The 12,919-nt window shown below is 38.4% G+C and overlaps 1 protein-coding gene across 1 annotated transcript in view; it reads right to left on the bottom strand.

The window, feature by feature from the left end:
• Window positions 1–1,992: 1,992 nt before the first annotated feature.
• MLIP (muscular LMNA interacting protein) overlaps window positions 1,993–12,919 on the bottom strand; it is a 56,551-nt gene continuing 45,624 nt past the window's right edge. The window contains exon 14 of the mRNA XM_088530544.1: window positions 1,993–2,188. Within this exon, the coding sequence (XP_088386670.1) occupies window positions 2,123–2,188 (66 nt within the window). The 3' untranslated portion in view covers window positions 1,993–2,122. The remainder of the gene's footprint in view (window positions 2,189–12,919) is intronic.

Genomic DNA, 12,919 nt, shown 5'->3' with positions numbered 1-12,919 from the left:
GCCTGCAAATTTCTCTCTCAATATATTGTTTGCCAAGAAGGATGAGAAACATGGATATACTTTCCTCTATCTTATTATTAAAATAGGAAAAACAGCTGCATCAACAGAAGTGATATGCTAGATATATCATTATTGCAGTAGTATTTCAGAAACCTTATGAAAAAGTGGGAATAACAAACTGTTTCTCTGAGAATCTCAGCAATGACGAGTTGTTAATTCTCTGATTTATTTTGTGAAGGCACCTTGGTGCTTATTTTAACAACAATTCTTTTCGAGTGAATTGAGGAGTTGCTCTCAGGAGAAGATGGAAGGGAAAAACACAGGATCACAGAATAGCTGAGGTTGGAAGGGACAGCTGGAGGTCACCTAGTCCAACAAGCCTACTCAAGGAGGGTCACATTGAGGAGGTTGCTCAGGACCCCATCCAGTTGAATTTTGAATATCTCCAAGGATGGAGATGCCATAACCTCTCTGGGCAACCTGTTCCAGCACTCAGCCACCCCCACAGGGAAGACGGATTTTCTTGTGTTCTAGTGGGTTTTCCTGTGTTTCAGTTTGTACCACTGCAAACAAGCAGAAAAGTCAAAGGCAGGGATGAGGGAAGAGGGCAGAAGGTTGGGGGAAAAATTCATATAAAGAGGAGAGCTCGGAGTCATTGATTCTCTGCCCATAGAGACTGGGGATGTGCATGAAAATAAGAGGTCATATTCATATCTCATATTCTCCTAGTGTAGAGCAGTGGTCCACTGATCCACTGGAAAACCAGGTGTCCGCCTTCTTTTTTTCTTCCTAACCTTTTTTATTTTTCAGCAGAAACCTAGATGAATTTTAAGGATAAGCTGCCAGGGTCTGCCAACCAGGCAAAAAGCCAGGCAAACCCTCTGTCTCTAACACATGAAAGTCTTTCAAAATTTCCTCAGTACTTTTCAAAACAAGTCACGCATTTGGTAGTAATTATTGGCAAGCACCCACTTATTTATGTACTCATTTTGTTGCTCTTAGCTAGACTAGACTATAATTTTAAAATGGTAAATGAAAAATAAACTGTATTAATGGAAATGCAATTATCATTCATAAAAGTTCTTATTTATATTTTTAAACTCATAACTTATATTTTTAAACCTAAACTTGTGAAATAATTATGAAAATGGGTCTGATAGCACATGGAGGTGTTAGTAATAAAAATTCATTCTTCCATTGTAAGAGAACATATCCTGTTATTATTGGTAGTAAGATATAGCTTCTGATGTGAATTTCTAAAATAATTCTGAAAAAAAAAAGTATTTTAATTAAAGATTTTCTATTACATTTCAAAGCCTACCACAGAGGAAATGATAGCTAATTGAGTTACATATTCTTATTTCAACATTAAAACAATAATTCAAATTAATCTTCATGACCTGGTAGTAAAAAGACTTGTATGTGCTAGTAGAACTTTTTAAATTTTTATATGCTCGGTCTCAAAAGAAAATTAGTAACCTATAGCAGACAGCTTTAGCTCATACTGAGTGAATTATCTAAGATGGTAACCTTTTTGGTCCAGGACTTAGAGAAATAAAAGATGTAGGAAACTGGCTACTGAATTGAGACTTCAAGAAGATTCAATCTATCTTCTAAGTCCAATAAAACTGATACTGAATTTTGACACTGGGCAAATGCTCTCTTAATGTGTGTTGCTTTATGTTTTTTCAATACCCCTTTATGAAATTCTCAGTAATTTATTAGCTTATGTCCTTCTGGTAGTTGCTGTGCTCAGTAGTTCAGATTGAAGCTATGCCAGTGGCTGCAAAATGTGGAATGTGAGATTTAAATGAGGATGACTACATAATAACCAAACACCGTCTGTTAAAATCCCCAATATTTCAGAAAACAACACCAGAAGCCTCATTTGCACAATGTGTTTCCTCAAATTCAGGGAAACTGGACAGTTTCCAAAACAACACTGTTTTTTTTTTTTTTTTTCTTTTTTTCATTAGTCTTAAAGAATAATGCTTTTCTAGTCCATGCACTGTATCAAAAGCAGATCTGGCAGCTCAGTATATTTTTGTTCATCAACACTACACACACTATGCAAATAAAAGACAATGTCAGCTGGCATGCAAATGCTTATACCCTCTCAATGTCAACAAATTACCTCTTCAGAACTGAGCGTTTCGTTTTCTGGAATAGGCACTATGGGATGACCGGGCTGCCAAGCCAAGATGCCACAGGTTGGAGAGAGCGTGAGGTTAAAAACAAGAAAAACATTAGTTGTCAGTTCAATTTCAGTATAAAACATCACAAATTGTAATAACAAAAGCAATACTCTCAACTCCGCAAAGAGTAGTGAGACAGTGACCTCCTATTTACTTTCAACAGGATTTGTACCCTTATTAGTCCTTTTCTGCATGAAAATATACTTCAAAGCATAGACTGTTTTCTGTTTTACCATATATCCAAAATAAAAAGAGCAGGTGAAGAAGAAATCATTTATTAATTTGAAAGAAACAGCTCGAGTCAAAATTCCAGCAAGATGAAGTGAAAACCACAGCTGATATACACCTATAGCAAATAATGCACACTAAATTATTTAAAATTGTAGTCTTATTTCCACCACTTTGAATTTCTGTCTTCTTAAAACTCCCCAAAAGCGCTCTCCTTAGTCTTAAATTTCAGAGACATAAATCATAGAGGCATTTAACCGAAAAATGCCATATAACAGTAATTAGTACATGTAGAAAGCAATTTTACATCTTGGTAATTTTCCAGTGCTTTTAGTATGATATGATATGCATCTGAGTAATGAAGTTTGATGGATGCAGCAGCATAGAACCAAATCACACCAATTTCAACAAGGTTTTACTGACAACACGGGCAAATATATAAGTCAGACTTCAGCAGTCCATACTAAAACCATTGGTTGTGAGGTTTTAATATTCAAAGAGAAATAGAGACATCATATTTTAGACTAAGTGCCTCTGAATATATTGGGGCTTTGGTATTTTAGGAATGTGGGGAAAAAAAAGGCTAGAAGAAACCAGGATAGTCACCAGTGCAGCTAATGATGGACCTCTGTGTCACCTTGCAAGTGACAGGAGGTGTTTTACAGACTCAGTGAGAGATAAACACCTCATACCCCAACCCAGCATCCTGCAGCTGCTGAGGCTGGGTGATTCTCAACGAGTCACGAAGTTCTAGCAGCATCCAGGGACATCTTGGCAAGGTTCATTTCATGGAAGTGAACTCTAGAAATGAATTACTTTTTGCCTCACTAAAATATGGCATACCCGTTTTCCAGGAAGAATAATAAAGGTTAATCACAAAGAGAGGAGATAATGTATTAATCATTTTCTGTTTACTTTCTAAGCTCCCAGGAAGAGTTGTCCACTGCTTGTAGGAAGGAATACATCACCAGTCAGGTAGACACCTCTGAATGCAAAAGCTGTTTCTCTCAAATTGCATAGAGAGCCACTCAATGAAAAATGCACTTTTATTGTGTTATCTGGTCCTGGTTTTTCTTCCTTATTATCTCCACATTCCCCTGAAATGTCTCTCTGAGTCTTGATTCTGCCTTCTCTTGTCTCTTGAGTATTGGGTCACAAGTCCCTCCCTAGACCTAACACAAATAATGTTTTTTTTTGTTTTTTTTTTGTTTTTTTTATCCAAGACATTAATTTGCTTTGACATTAATTTGCTTTCTTTATTTTGGTAGTATCTTATTTTCATACTGAGAACTCCTGAACACCATCATGTATAACAGCCTTCATAGAGAAGGAAAATTATCTTTTTTTTTTTTTTGACAGACACTCTTAATACTGATTACTTTGCGAGGCCTAATGGAAAGAAAAGTGAGAGGCAAAGAGGGACTTGACTGATTAATAACGAAAAAAAAGTCAATAGGGGCTTAAGATGGGAAGAAAAGCTAAAGTCTTCTGAAGTCTGCTTTCATAACGCTTTTCTCATGTAAAAGCCCTCAACTACAGTCTATTATTTGGGTATGTGGAGGCCTGATTTTACAATGACTTGCTTAACAAAGTCATTTCTGGCTAGATTTACAAAAGACTTTAAAAGAAGTACTTCTGTGAAAATATAGCACACAAGCACAGTCCTGCATCCCTCCTGCCGAAATAACAATCCTACAGGTCCCGAAACAGAAGTTGTCTTTTTTTCCGGGTATCTCACAGCTCTGCCTCTGTGCAGGAGCTGAGTGACTTAGTCTGGGTTCATCTGAGAACATGAGGGCTGGGTTTACCATGGGTTGTTTCAATCGAGCAACATGTTCTGACACGTGTAACTCTTTCTGTGGAAGAAACTGTGTGGAAGGATATGCCTGCCCTTCCACAGCTTAGCTGATAGGAGCTACAGGCTCTTACTCTTTCCTCTCTGATTTTTTCTTATGATTTTTGTGTTCCTGAGTGCACACTACTCCAGTCTCACAAGCAGGATGGAAAATGCTGTCTCAATGCACTTGCCTTTGGTAGCTCACAGGGAAAGGGTCTAATTCTTTTGGAGGAAAGAGAGAAGTTTCAATCACAGCAGGCTTAAAAGGGCATTAAACGCATGTCTCTCACTGCCTGGCCAAGGACCAAGGAAGAGTATCACCACGCACATGCTGTCCCCTGTGCACGGTGCTCAGCCCAAGGTGTTCAGAGCACACTTACCAGAGCATTTAGCCTTAGGCATTAAACTCAGCCTTATACCTGAATCACAGAACTCAGGAACCTAAACAGAGGGAAAATATTCCCAGAGTGTGAAGGCTGTTTCCCTCCAAAGATTTTCAATCAGGACTACTCTGCTTAAAGAATGTCAAAAATGAAAAAGAGGAGGAATGAGGTGGGATTAACAGTTCTTTACTAGACATTGTTTGCCTGGTTATCACCCCTCAGAGACACGCAGGAATGTGCCCGTGTCTGCAACATCTGAAGCATGAATGCAAGTTATTAGACTATGTACTGTGTACTATGTGCTGTCTTAGTGAGGCCTCGTCAAGCACCATCTCAGGCAGCCCACCACCCTTGAGTAAAAGCAGCTGCCAAGAATCCCTATATTTTTTTCTAAAAATTTAAAAGAATCATGTCTGCTTATGGTTAAAGATGAGGATATTGTTTTTGTAATTGCTATTCCTGTTTCTTTGCCGGTTATAAAATTTATTATTTTTATAAGGTTAATTAATTATTCTTAGTTTTTCCAAATCTTGCCTACTTTCCTGATCATATGACATTTTCTTCACCACTTCTAAAGACAATGAAAGAACAAACTAGGCAAATCCATATTTGTGTCTGTGAAAAATTGTAGTGGGGGTGCTGACAGCAGAATGTGCTGACAATATATAAGCATTCACAACATGTTAAGTTCAAAGGGTAATTATCTACTTGGCCTACATACCCTCTTACAGGCTCAGCCAAGGCTCAGAAAAGAGATGGTTATGTAACATCTTGGTTAGACCTTTGTTCATTTAGCTCTGTAGAGCAATCAGCAAGACATATTTGCCTTTAAAAGGTCAGTTTATCTTTATTGTGCTGTGAATCACAGCTGCCTCTGAACTAATATAAAGCTTTCTGAAGAGTTCTCAATGTTAAAATTTTTTCATAAGTCTAAGCCACCCTCTGGAGGGTCTGCAACCTTTGCTAATTAAGACACTGGTTTAAATCTCTCTGCAACTAGTGAGAGATAATGTACAGAAGAAATAACAGTGTTTCAACTATAATAATAAGAGAATATTCACGTATATACTATCCTTTTGACAAACTTAATTAAGTCTTTAATCCACTTTGAAAATAAACGAGGTACTCCAGACTGTTATGAAACATAGAGTCATTCCTCCTATGATAGGAAAAAGAATACTGTTTTTTCATTAATTCTAGACTAAAAGTATTTATTTATACAGGCATAGCAAGCAAACTTTTTATATAAAATCATCATATAAATACCTGCCCTTTCCAAATATAAGTGCACAAAAGCTATAATAAGAATGGTAAAACACTTACAGCAGCAGAACAAATGCTATCTCCCACTAAAGAGGAGGGCAGGGAGAAAAAATATATAAAATGAAAACAGACAGTTTATAATCATGACATATGTAGTCTTTCTGAAATGACACACCATAAAATCAACTTCAAAGAGTCAGTCAGTTAAGTACCCAATTCTTTTGCACCTTTCATCTTGCAATGAAATGAAATATAATGTATAAATGATGATCACAGAATAAATTTATATTGTGCCTTCAGCAATGGTACATACAGTCTGACTCACAGTTCCCATTTATGCACTACTGTTCCTATGCAATTTTAACTTGAAGATTTAAAAACTCCCTCCAGGCATTGATAATTACCTGTTCAAGAGGGATAACCCTCACGCAGATGCTATTCCCTCTTGTTTTTCCCTAGAACAATCCCTACCAGGAAGAGAAGTGGCTGAGTGTTCATATCTGCATATGAGAGGTTCCAGGGGTTACAAGGCTTTGCAATAAGGACTCCTTATCTCAAAGGTCAGTGGTGGTGGTAGGGAGATGCACAGACCTGGCAGTACAGCAGTTTGGCTCTGGATACCCTTCCCCAGGACAGGTTTCACTCCTTGTGCCAAGAGAGAACTGACTGGGGATTTTCCGCCAAAAGGATTTTTCAATGAAAAATAATTGTAAAAGAAAACAAAAATCTGCAAAACAGTTTGATTTCTCTTAAATTCTCTAATCTGTTACTTGAAAATTAAAATGAAAAGTTTCATTATAGGAAATTCTGCCTAGAACTGGTATGCTGTGATTTCTGACCAAATATTTCATTTTGGATGACTTTTAGTAAAAATTAAACTGCATTTCACTAGCTGTCCTCTGTTTTGTGGAAATCAGTGTAAGAGCTCCTATTTTCTGCTCCAGGATAAACGTCTTCTAATCAAACAGATTAGAAGTATCTGCTCTGCATTACTTCATATAACCAAAATAATGCATTTTGATTTCAAGACCATTTAAAACATTTTCACATTTTCATCTATATTGGAAAGAAAAAAAACTTTTCAGAATTTCCACCAGTAAAAAAAATCCAAAATTTTCCCAGCATATTGACCACACCTAGCTTACTAATGCATTCACAAGAACTGAATCACTGCTCAGAAGAGAGCGAAGCCTCCCTTCCCCAGTGTGCTGCCCTGCTCATTGACTCATAACTTCAAAACTAATTGCTCTCGAAGTCCAGGTGGGAGTGTGAAATGGATATAGTTTTCTGAGCTGAACTCTCCTTCATACATTTTTTTCCCAGATTAGCTGCAGAAAGGAATGAGTCCTGTTTTCTGAATAAGGCTTCAATTATTCTGATTCTTCATGAATATTCATATATAACTGTCGCCTACTATAACTTAATTTTTGTATTAAGATTACATGCTGCCTACCTGAAAGCCAGTAGCAAAAAGAGATTAGCAAAAATATTAGTATTATAATTTATAGCTTTTAACATAGGACTTCTTCATCAAAATTTAAAATTCTTCAGCCCTCATATGCCCCAGAAAAAGCCCTTGTGACTTGAACATCTCTGTAACATAGGTAAATACTGTTTTCATTAAACCAAGCTATAAGTACTTACTTGGAATTTGACCAGAACTAATTGTATTTCATACTTTTATTTTTTTAACATAGCTGGAAGTAGAGTTAATTAAGATCACATTTCAAACTACACATTATATCAATACTTGCAATAAAAGTTAAATGAATTCTAATCACACCAATTTGTCCCTTGAAATCGAGTTTCCAGAGGTTCACCAGCTTTCAATGTTTCCTTTTTCTCAGTATCTCTGAAGAGTTATTTACAACCTAAAAGAGCAGTGGGAAACTCTCTAGAAACATTAGGTTAAATGAGGCCTAACATTATGAATTTTTCCTTTGGAATTCATGGATTTGAATCTTTTTTCACCCGATTCTTCAACAAAAGAGTATTCAGATTTCCTCCTTTTTTTCCACTAAATCCTGTCTGACATTTTTCACTCGACATATTTCTGCTTTTGCTGTTAATGATAGTCTTTAATCAGAGTCATTTCTTCAAATACCCTGCCCTTTTTTTTGGTATTGCTATGTTACAAGTGATGACATTTCCCCAGACAGGAGCTCTCACTTGCCAAAAGTATTTTATTTGAGATTAATTCTAACATTTCTATTTTCTATGCTTTCTGATTCCCATGGAAATGGATCAGTGGTACCTCTGTGGATTAGGATGCTAGCATTAGAAGCTGCTTCCAAGCTATGTCAACCTCCCATCAGCAACAGGCACCATGTGAAACCTCCTTTGTAAACAGTCAGACATTGGAAGCTGATGTTAGGAGCAATGTATTATTTGGTCTCCTGTGTTTCCTTTGACTGTTCTACTAAGATGTATGCTTACATATTAATATGAAAATATAGAAGGCTAAAATAAAGACAACTCAAGAATAAATCGTGAGCTGGGTTTGATTTTCTGTTGTATTTGATATTAATACATTAAAAATCCACTGAAATTCACTGTGTGTAGACACAAACACTGAATTCAAGCTTTAAATTTTAATTAGAGACTTTTTAGTATGGACAAGAAACATTTTGAGACACTTTTTATATTTGAGCCTAGTTTAAATTATCCAAGCAGAGATAGCTCATTTAGATGAGCAGTCAGGAATTAAAAGAAGAAGCTGTAAATATTGTTCCAAGGGAAAATCTGGAAATTTTGGGCATAGTGTTCACTGGAAAAGCACATTTAGATTTCCAAGTTTGGAAAGTGCCTGCTGTGGTTTGCTCCTACTATGCTCCAGAAAACAACATGAGCTGTTTTTTACTCACTTTATTTTGCATTTTTATTTTTTCTGCATGTCTTATAAATGAACAGAATTACACCAAAGAAATACCTTGCTCTTTTGATCAACAGCTTCTCCTAATGGAAATAATACCACAAGGTTCTCAACATCACCCAACTGCCCATGCCAAAAGGAGTAAGAAATCTCATTTTTCCTATGGAGGCATAATCTCTGCATGTAGCAGACATCTTTCCTGGCATTGCAAGACTTGAGACTCCTGTGCTGCTAGGCTCTCATATTGAGCCTCTGATATCTGTCTTCATGTTCTGTTAATTTGATAGCCTTGAAGAAAGCAGTTGATTAATAAGCTATGATCCTTCCAACGTGCTTTGGGAGAACCGCCTTTTTTAAAGATGTACTAAGCAAGAACACTAGACGCATTTTTTGCAGGCATTGCCAAACCATGTCGAAAGTGATAGAAATGTCATGTAAGCATGATATGGTCAAGATAGCTCGCTAAACCCAAGCAGTGCCATAAAATGATATAGAATGGAGAAATGACACTATTAAGAATTAATATTTTGCCAACTAAGAGGTCCATTTTGTAGCAAAGAATTAATAAACTGCCTTGTTTGCCTCCAATTTCTTTTTCAATGCTAAAGCAATCACAGATAGTATAAGACTGATCAATCGCAATACACCTACGCAAGTACAGATGTTGAAATTCTGCATTTAAATATCAAAGTTCAAAAGAGAAAGTAACTCTCTTCTAGAAATAAAAGCAGCTGGGATGATGTCTGGGGGAAAAGTGTTTTTCCATGGCAACCTTGAAAGGCTGCCGCATTCATAGAATGTCAATTCCCACTATGCTACTATTAATCAGAATACAGACTCCAGTGAGTGGAAGCTTGGACAATGAGGTAAACATCACCAATTCCATTTAAAAAATAATACAGATTACTTCTAAATATTCTTCATATCTATGAGACTGTAGATTTGCAAAATATTATTGACTCTCCTAACATGACAATGCTTACTAATTTTAGCAAGACTCCTTTAGGTGCAGGAAAACAGATGAAACTGGCTTGAGATCAAACTTGAACATTAGGGAGAACTTGTCTTCTGCAAGCCTGTGACCTTTATTCATGTAAGTAAAATCTTACCAAGCAATGAAAAAAATTTTAGCAGTGTTCATACCTCTTGTAAAAGGTATGTGCCCTCCAGTTCATTTTCAAGACTTTGCTGCTAAATATTTAACTGACAGGGATATTTGCAGAGGGATGTATCTGAACTGCGCTCAACCCTTGCTGACAGAAACAGAAAAGGTACTTTGAAAGTCAATAGGGACTGTGTGCCTGCTGCTGGCTGTGACAGCTACCCTAGCTTGTCCTCTGCCTTTTTCCCTTGAATAGTTAATTCATATTCCCTTCTAAACGACTACCCAATTCCCCAAACCTCCTGCTCTTTGGCCTGACAGACATTTAAGATAATTGTGTCTGCATACACTTTAGAGCTTCTGCAACTGATTTGATGAACAGAAATCTTTGTGAAAACCTCCTTTGGTCTAATACCGGAATGTAGTGAATGCTTCAGGTGGAAGCTCTCAGGAGCAGGATCAAGGGCCATCAAAGGATACTTGCAAAAATGAAACCTGGGCAAGGCAAGGCCTTTGCCAAGTTGAATGTTTCCTTGATCTTTTGCCTCACTGTGCAGTTACTCTGTACAGAAGAAGGTCAGCTGGCTGGTTACAACAGGATGTCTCTCAGGATCAGAGAGGGACAAACTGGCTATCCTGGCATGTAGGGATATGCATGGTGACCATGCACCCTTCAGGGCCCATCTCCTCCCTAGGGAAGCAATACAAGAAGCAGAGGCTCGCTTTCCCTCTCAGGAGAAAGAAATGCCACCTTTTCCTTCTGGGGAACCCCAGTAAACACCAGAAGACATTCTCCTGGTCGGTCGTCCACTTGTTTCCACAGCTCTTCTCCCATGCACACAGCCAACAGAAACATGTTTTGGGATTAACTACAGAGATAAGAACTACTCCCAGCTCTGTATCACTGCAGTATCGCAAGTCCACCTTTCAGAGTTTTGTTTTGTTTTTTTTTAATCCCAATCAAACAGATAGTCCATCCCAATAGTATGACTAGTGACAGCTGGGTCAAAGATAAAGTTTTTTAAGAACTAGGAGTATAAATAAGATCTGCTATGCCTGATGCCAGAAGCAGAAGGAGAGAATAAGTGGGAGGACAAGACTAGCAAGATCAGAACTGCTCATCTGAATAAGCAAGATGCTTTAGCAAGCAAATATTTTAACAAGCAATCGTCTATTCACAGAGGAGAGGAGAAGCTTTCCCTACTTCCCCACAAGCAGACGACGACATACCACCTCGGTACCTGTTATCTCCTCACATCAAAGCTGAGATCAAATTGTGAAATAATCTAGGGCACACACAGTTTATGGATATCATCAGTCTGAACACTTACAATCTATAAATCCTGCCAGTTCTATCCTTCAGCTTCATCTGTGCAATTGCACATGCTTATGAAGACCCAGGTAGATTCAGATAATTCAAACAAAAATAGCCTGAAACTAAGTCCACTCTGCCTAAAAAACACTCTTGTACCCTTTTCCGTAAAGTATTTGAGATGGAGGCAGCTCTTATTTTCTTATGTTCTGAGAGGAAAAAAATAAATGAGACTAATTTTAAAAGCTCACTATATCTAGCATCCCTAATGCAAGACACAGAAAGATTTTTTTCAAAAAAAAAATCGTTTACAATGGAATGCTTTTGTAAGATAATTTTCAAGTGAATGTGCAGGCTAAGAGTAGCAATTCCATTCACCGAAACATCCTGTCCATTCTGAACAGTGTATTTATGGCATGTTTCAAATACAGAAAGATTTTATGACAGTGGATTTTGCCCTCTAGCGGAAGAAGAAGCAAAATACAATATATATCTGCTTCTAGAAATGTAAATTTTTCTTAATATTTTATGGCGTGGTTCTTTCAGATGAAGCTTTGGTTACTTTGACCTACATAAATTTGACGAATACATATAGAGAGATTGATCATCTTAACACTGACCATGGGCGTACTTGCTGGCTGGAAGGACAGCTAGCAAGTTGCAGCACACCCTTATTCTGTGGCGTAAGCAGTAGAGAGGAGGAAACCATGGGGAATTTGCAGAGCTGATGGCCCAACTTTAGTAGAGGTTAGACGTGTTCCAAGATGCCAGACCTCATTACTTTATGACCTGGATGAAGAGACGGAGTGCTGCCTCAGCAAGTTTGCTGATGACACCAAACTGGGAGGAGTATCCAATACCCCAGAGGGCTGCGCTGCCATCCAAAGGGATCTGGACAGACTAGATAACTGGGCAGCGAGAAATCTTATGAAATACAACAAAGACAAGTGCAGGGTCCTGCACCTGGGGAGGAATAACCCCAGACACCAGTACAGGCTGGGGACCCACCTTCTGGAGAGTAGCTCTGCAGAGAGGGACCTGGGCGTCATGGTGGATGACAAGTTGACCATGAGACAGTAGTGTGCCCTCATGACTAAAAAGGCCAATGGGATTCTGGAGTGCATTAAGAAGAGCGTCTCCAGCAGGTCGAGGGAGATGATCCTGCCCCTCTACTCATCCCTGGTGAGGCCACATCTGGAGTATTGTGTCCAGTTCTGGGCTCCACAGTACAAGAGGGATGTGGAGCTGCTGGAGAGAGTCCAGCGCAGGGCTACAAGGATGGTCAGGGGCCTGGAACATCTGCCCTACGAGGAGAGGCTGAGGGAGCTGGGCCTGTTCAGCCTGGAGAAGAGAAGGCTGAGAAGGGATCTAATCCGTGTCTAAGTACCTCAAGTGAGGAGGATGGTGCTGGCCTCTTTTCACTGGTGGCCACTGACAGAACTAGAGGAAATGGCCGGAAACTGAAGCATCAAAAGTTCCATGTGAACTTAAGGAAAACTTTCTTGACAGTGAGTGTGACAGAGCACTGGAACAGGCTGCCCAGAGAGGTTGTGGAGTCTCCTTCTCTGGAGATCTTCAAAACCCACTTGGATGCAGTCCTGTGCCACGTGCTCTAGGTGACCCTGAATGTGCAGGGGGCTCGGACTAGATGATCTCTAGAAGTCCCTTCCAACCTTAAGCATGCTATGATTCTATGATTACTTAGGTCGTTTACAAAGCAAGATTAA

This window comes from Tinamus guttatus, unplaced genomic scaffold (genome assembly GCF_059628265.1).
Source record: "Tinamus guttatus ecotype Peru unplaced genomic scaffold, ASM5962826v1 Tinamus_guttatus_pri_ptg000383l, whole genome shotgun sequence".
In the NCBI taxonomy this organism is placed as follows: Eukaryota; Metazoa; Chordata; class Aves; order Tinamiformes; family Tinamidae; genus Tinamus; species Tinamus guttatus.
The sequence above is the reverse complement of the archived record's forward strand: the minus strand, read 5'-3'. Positions and strand labels throughout refer to the sequence as shown.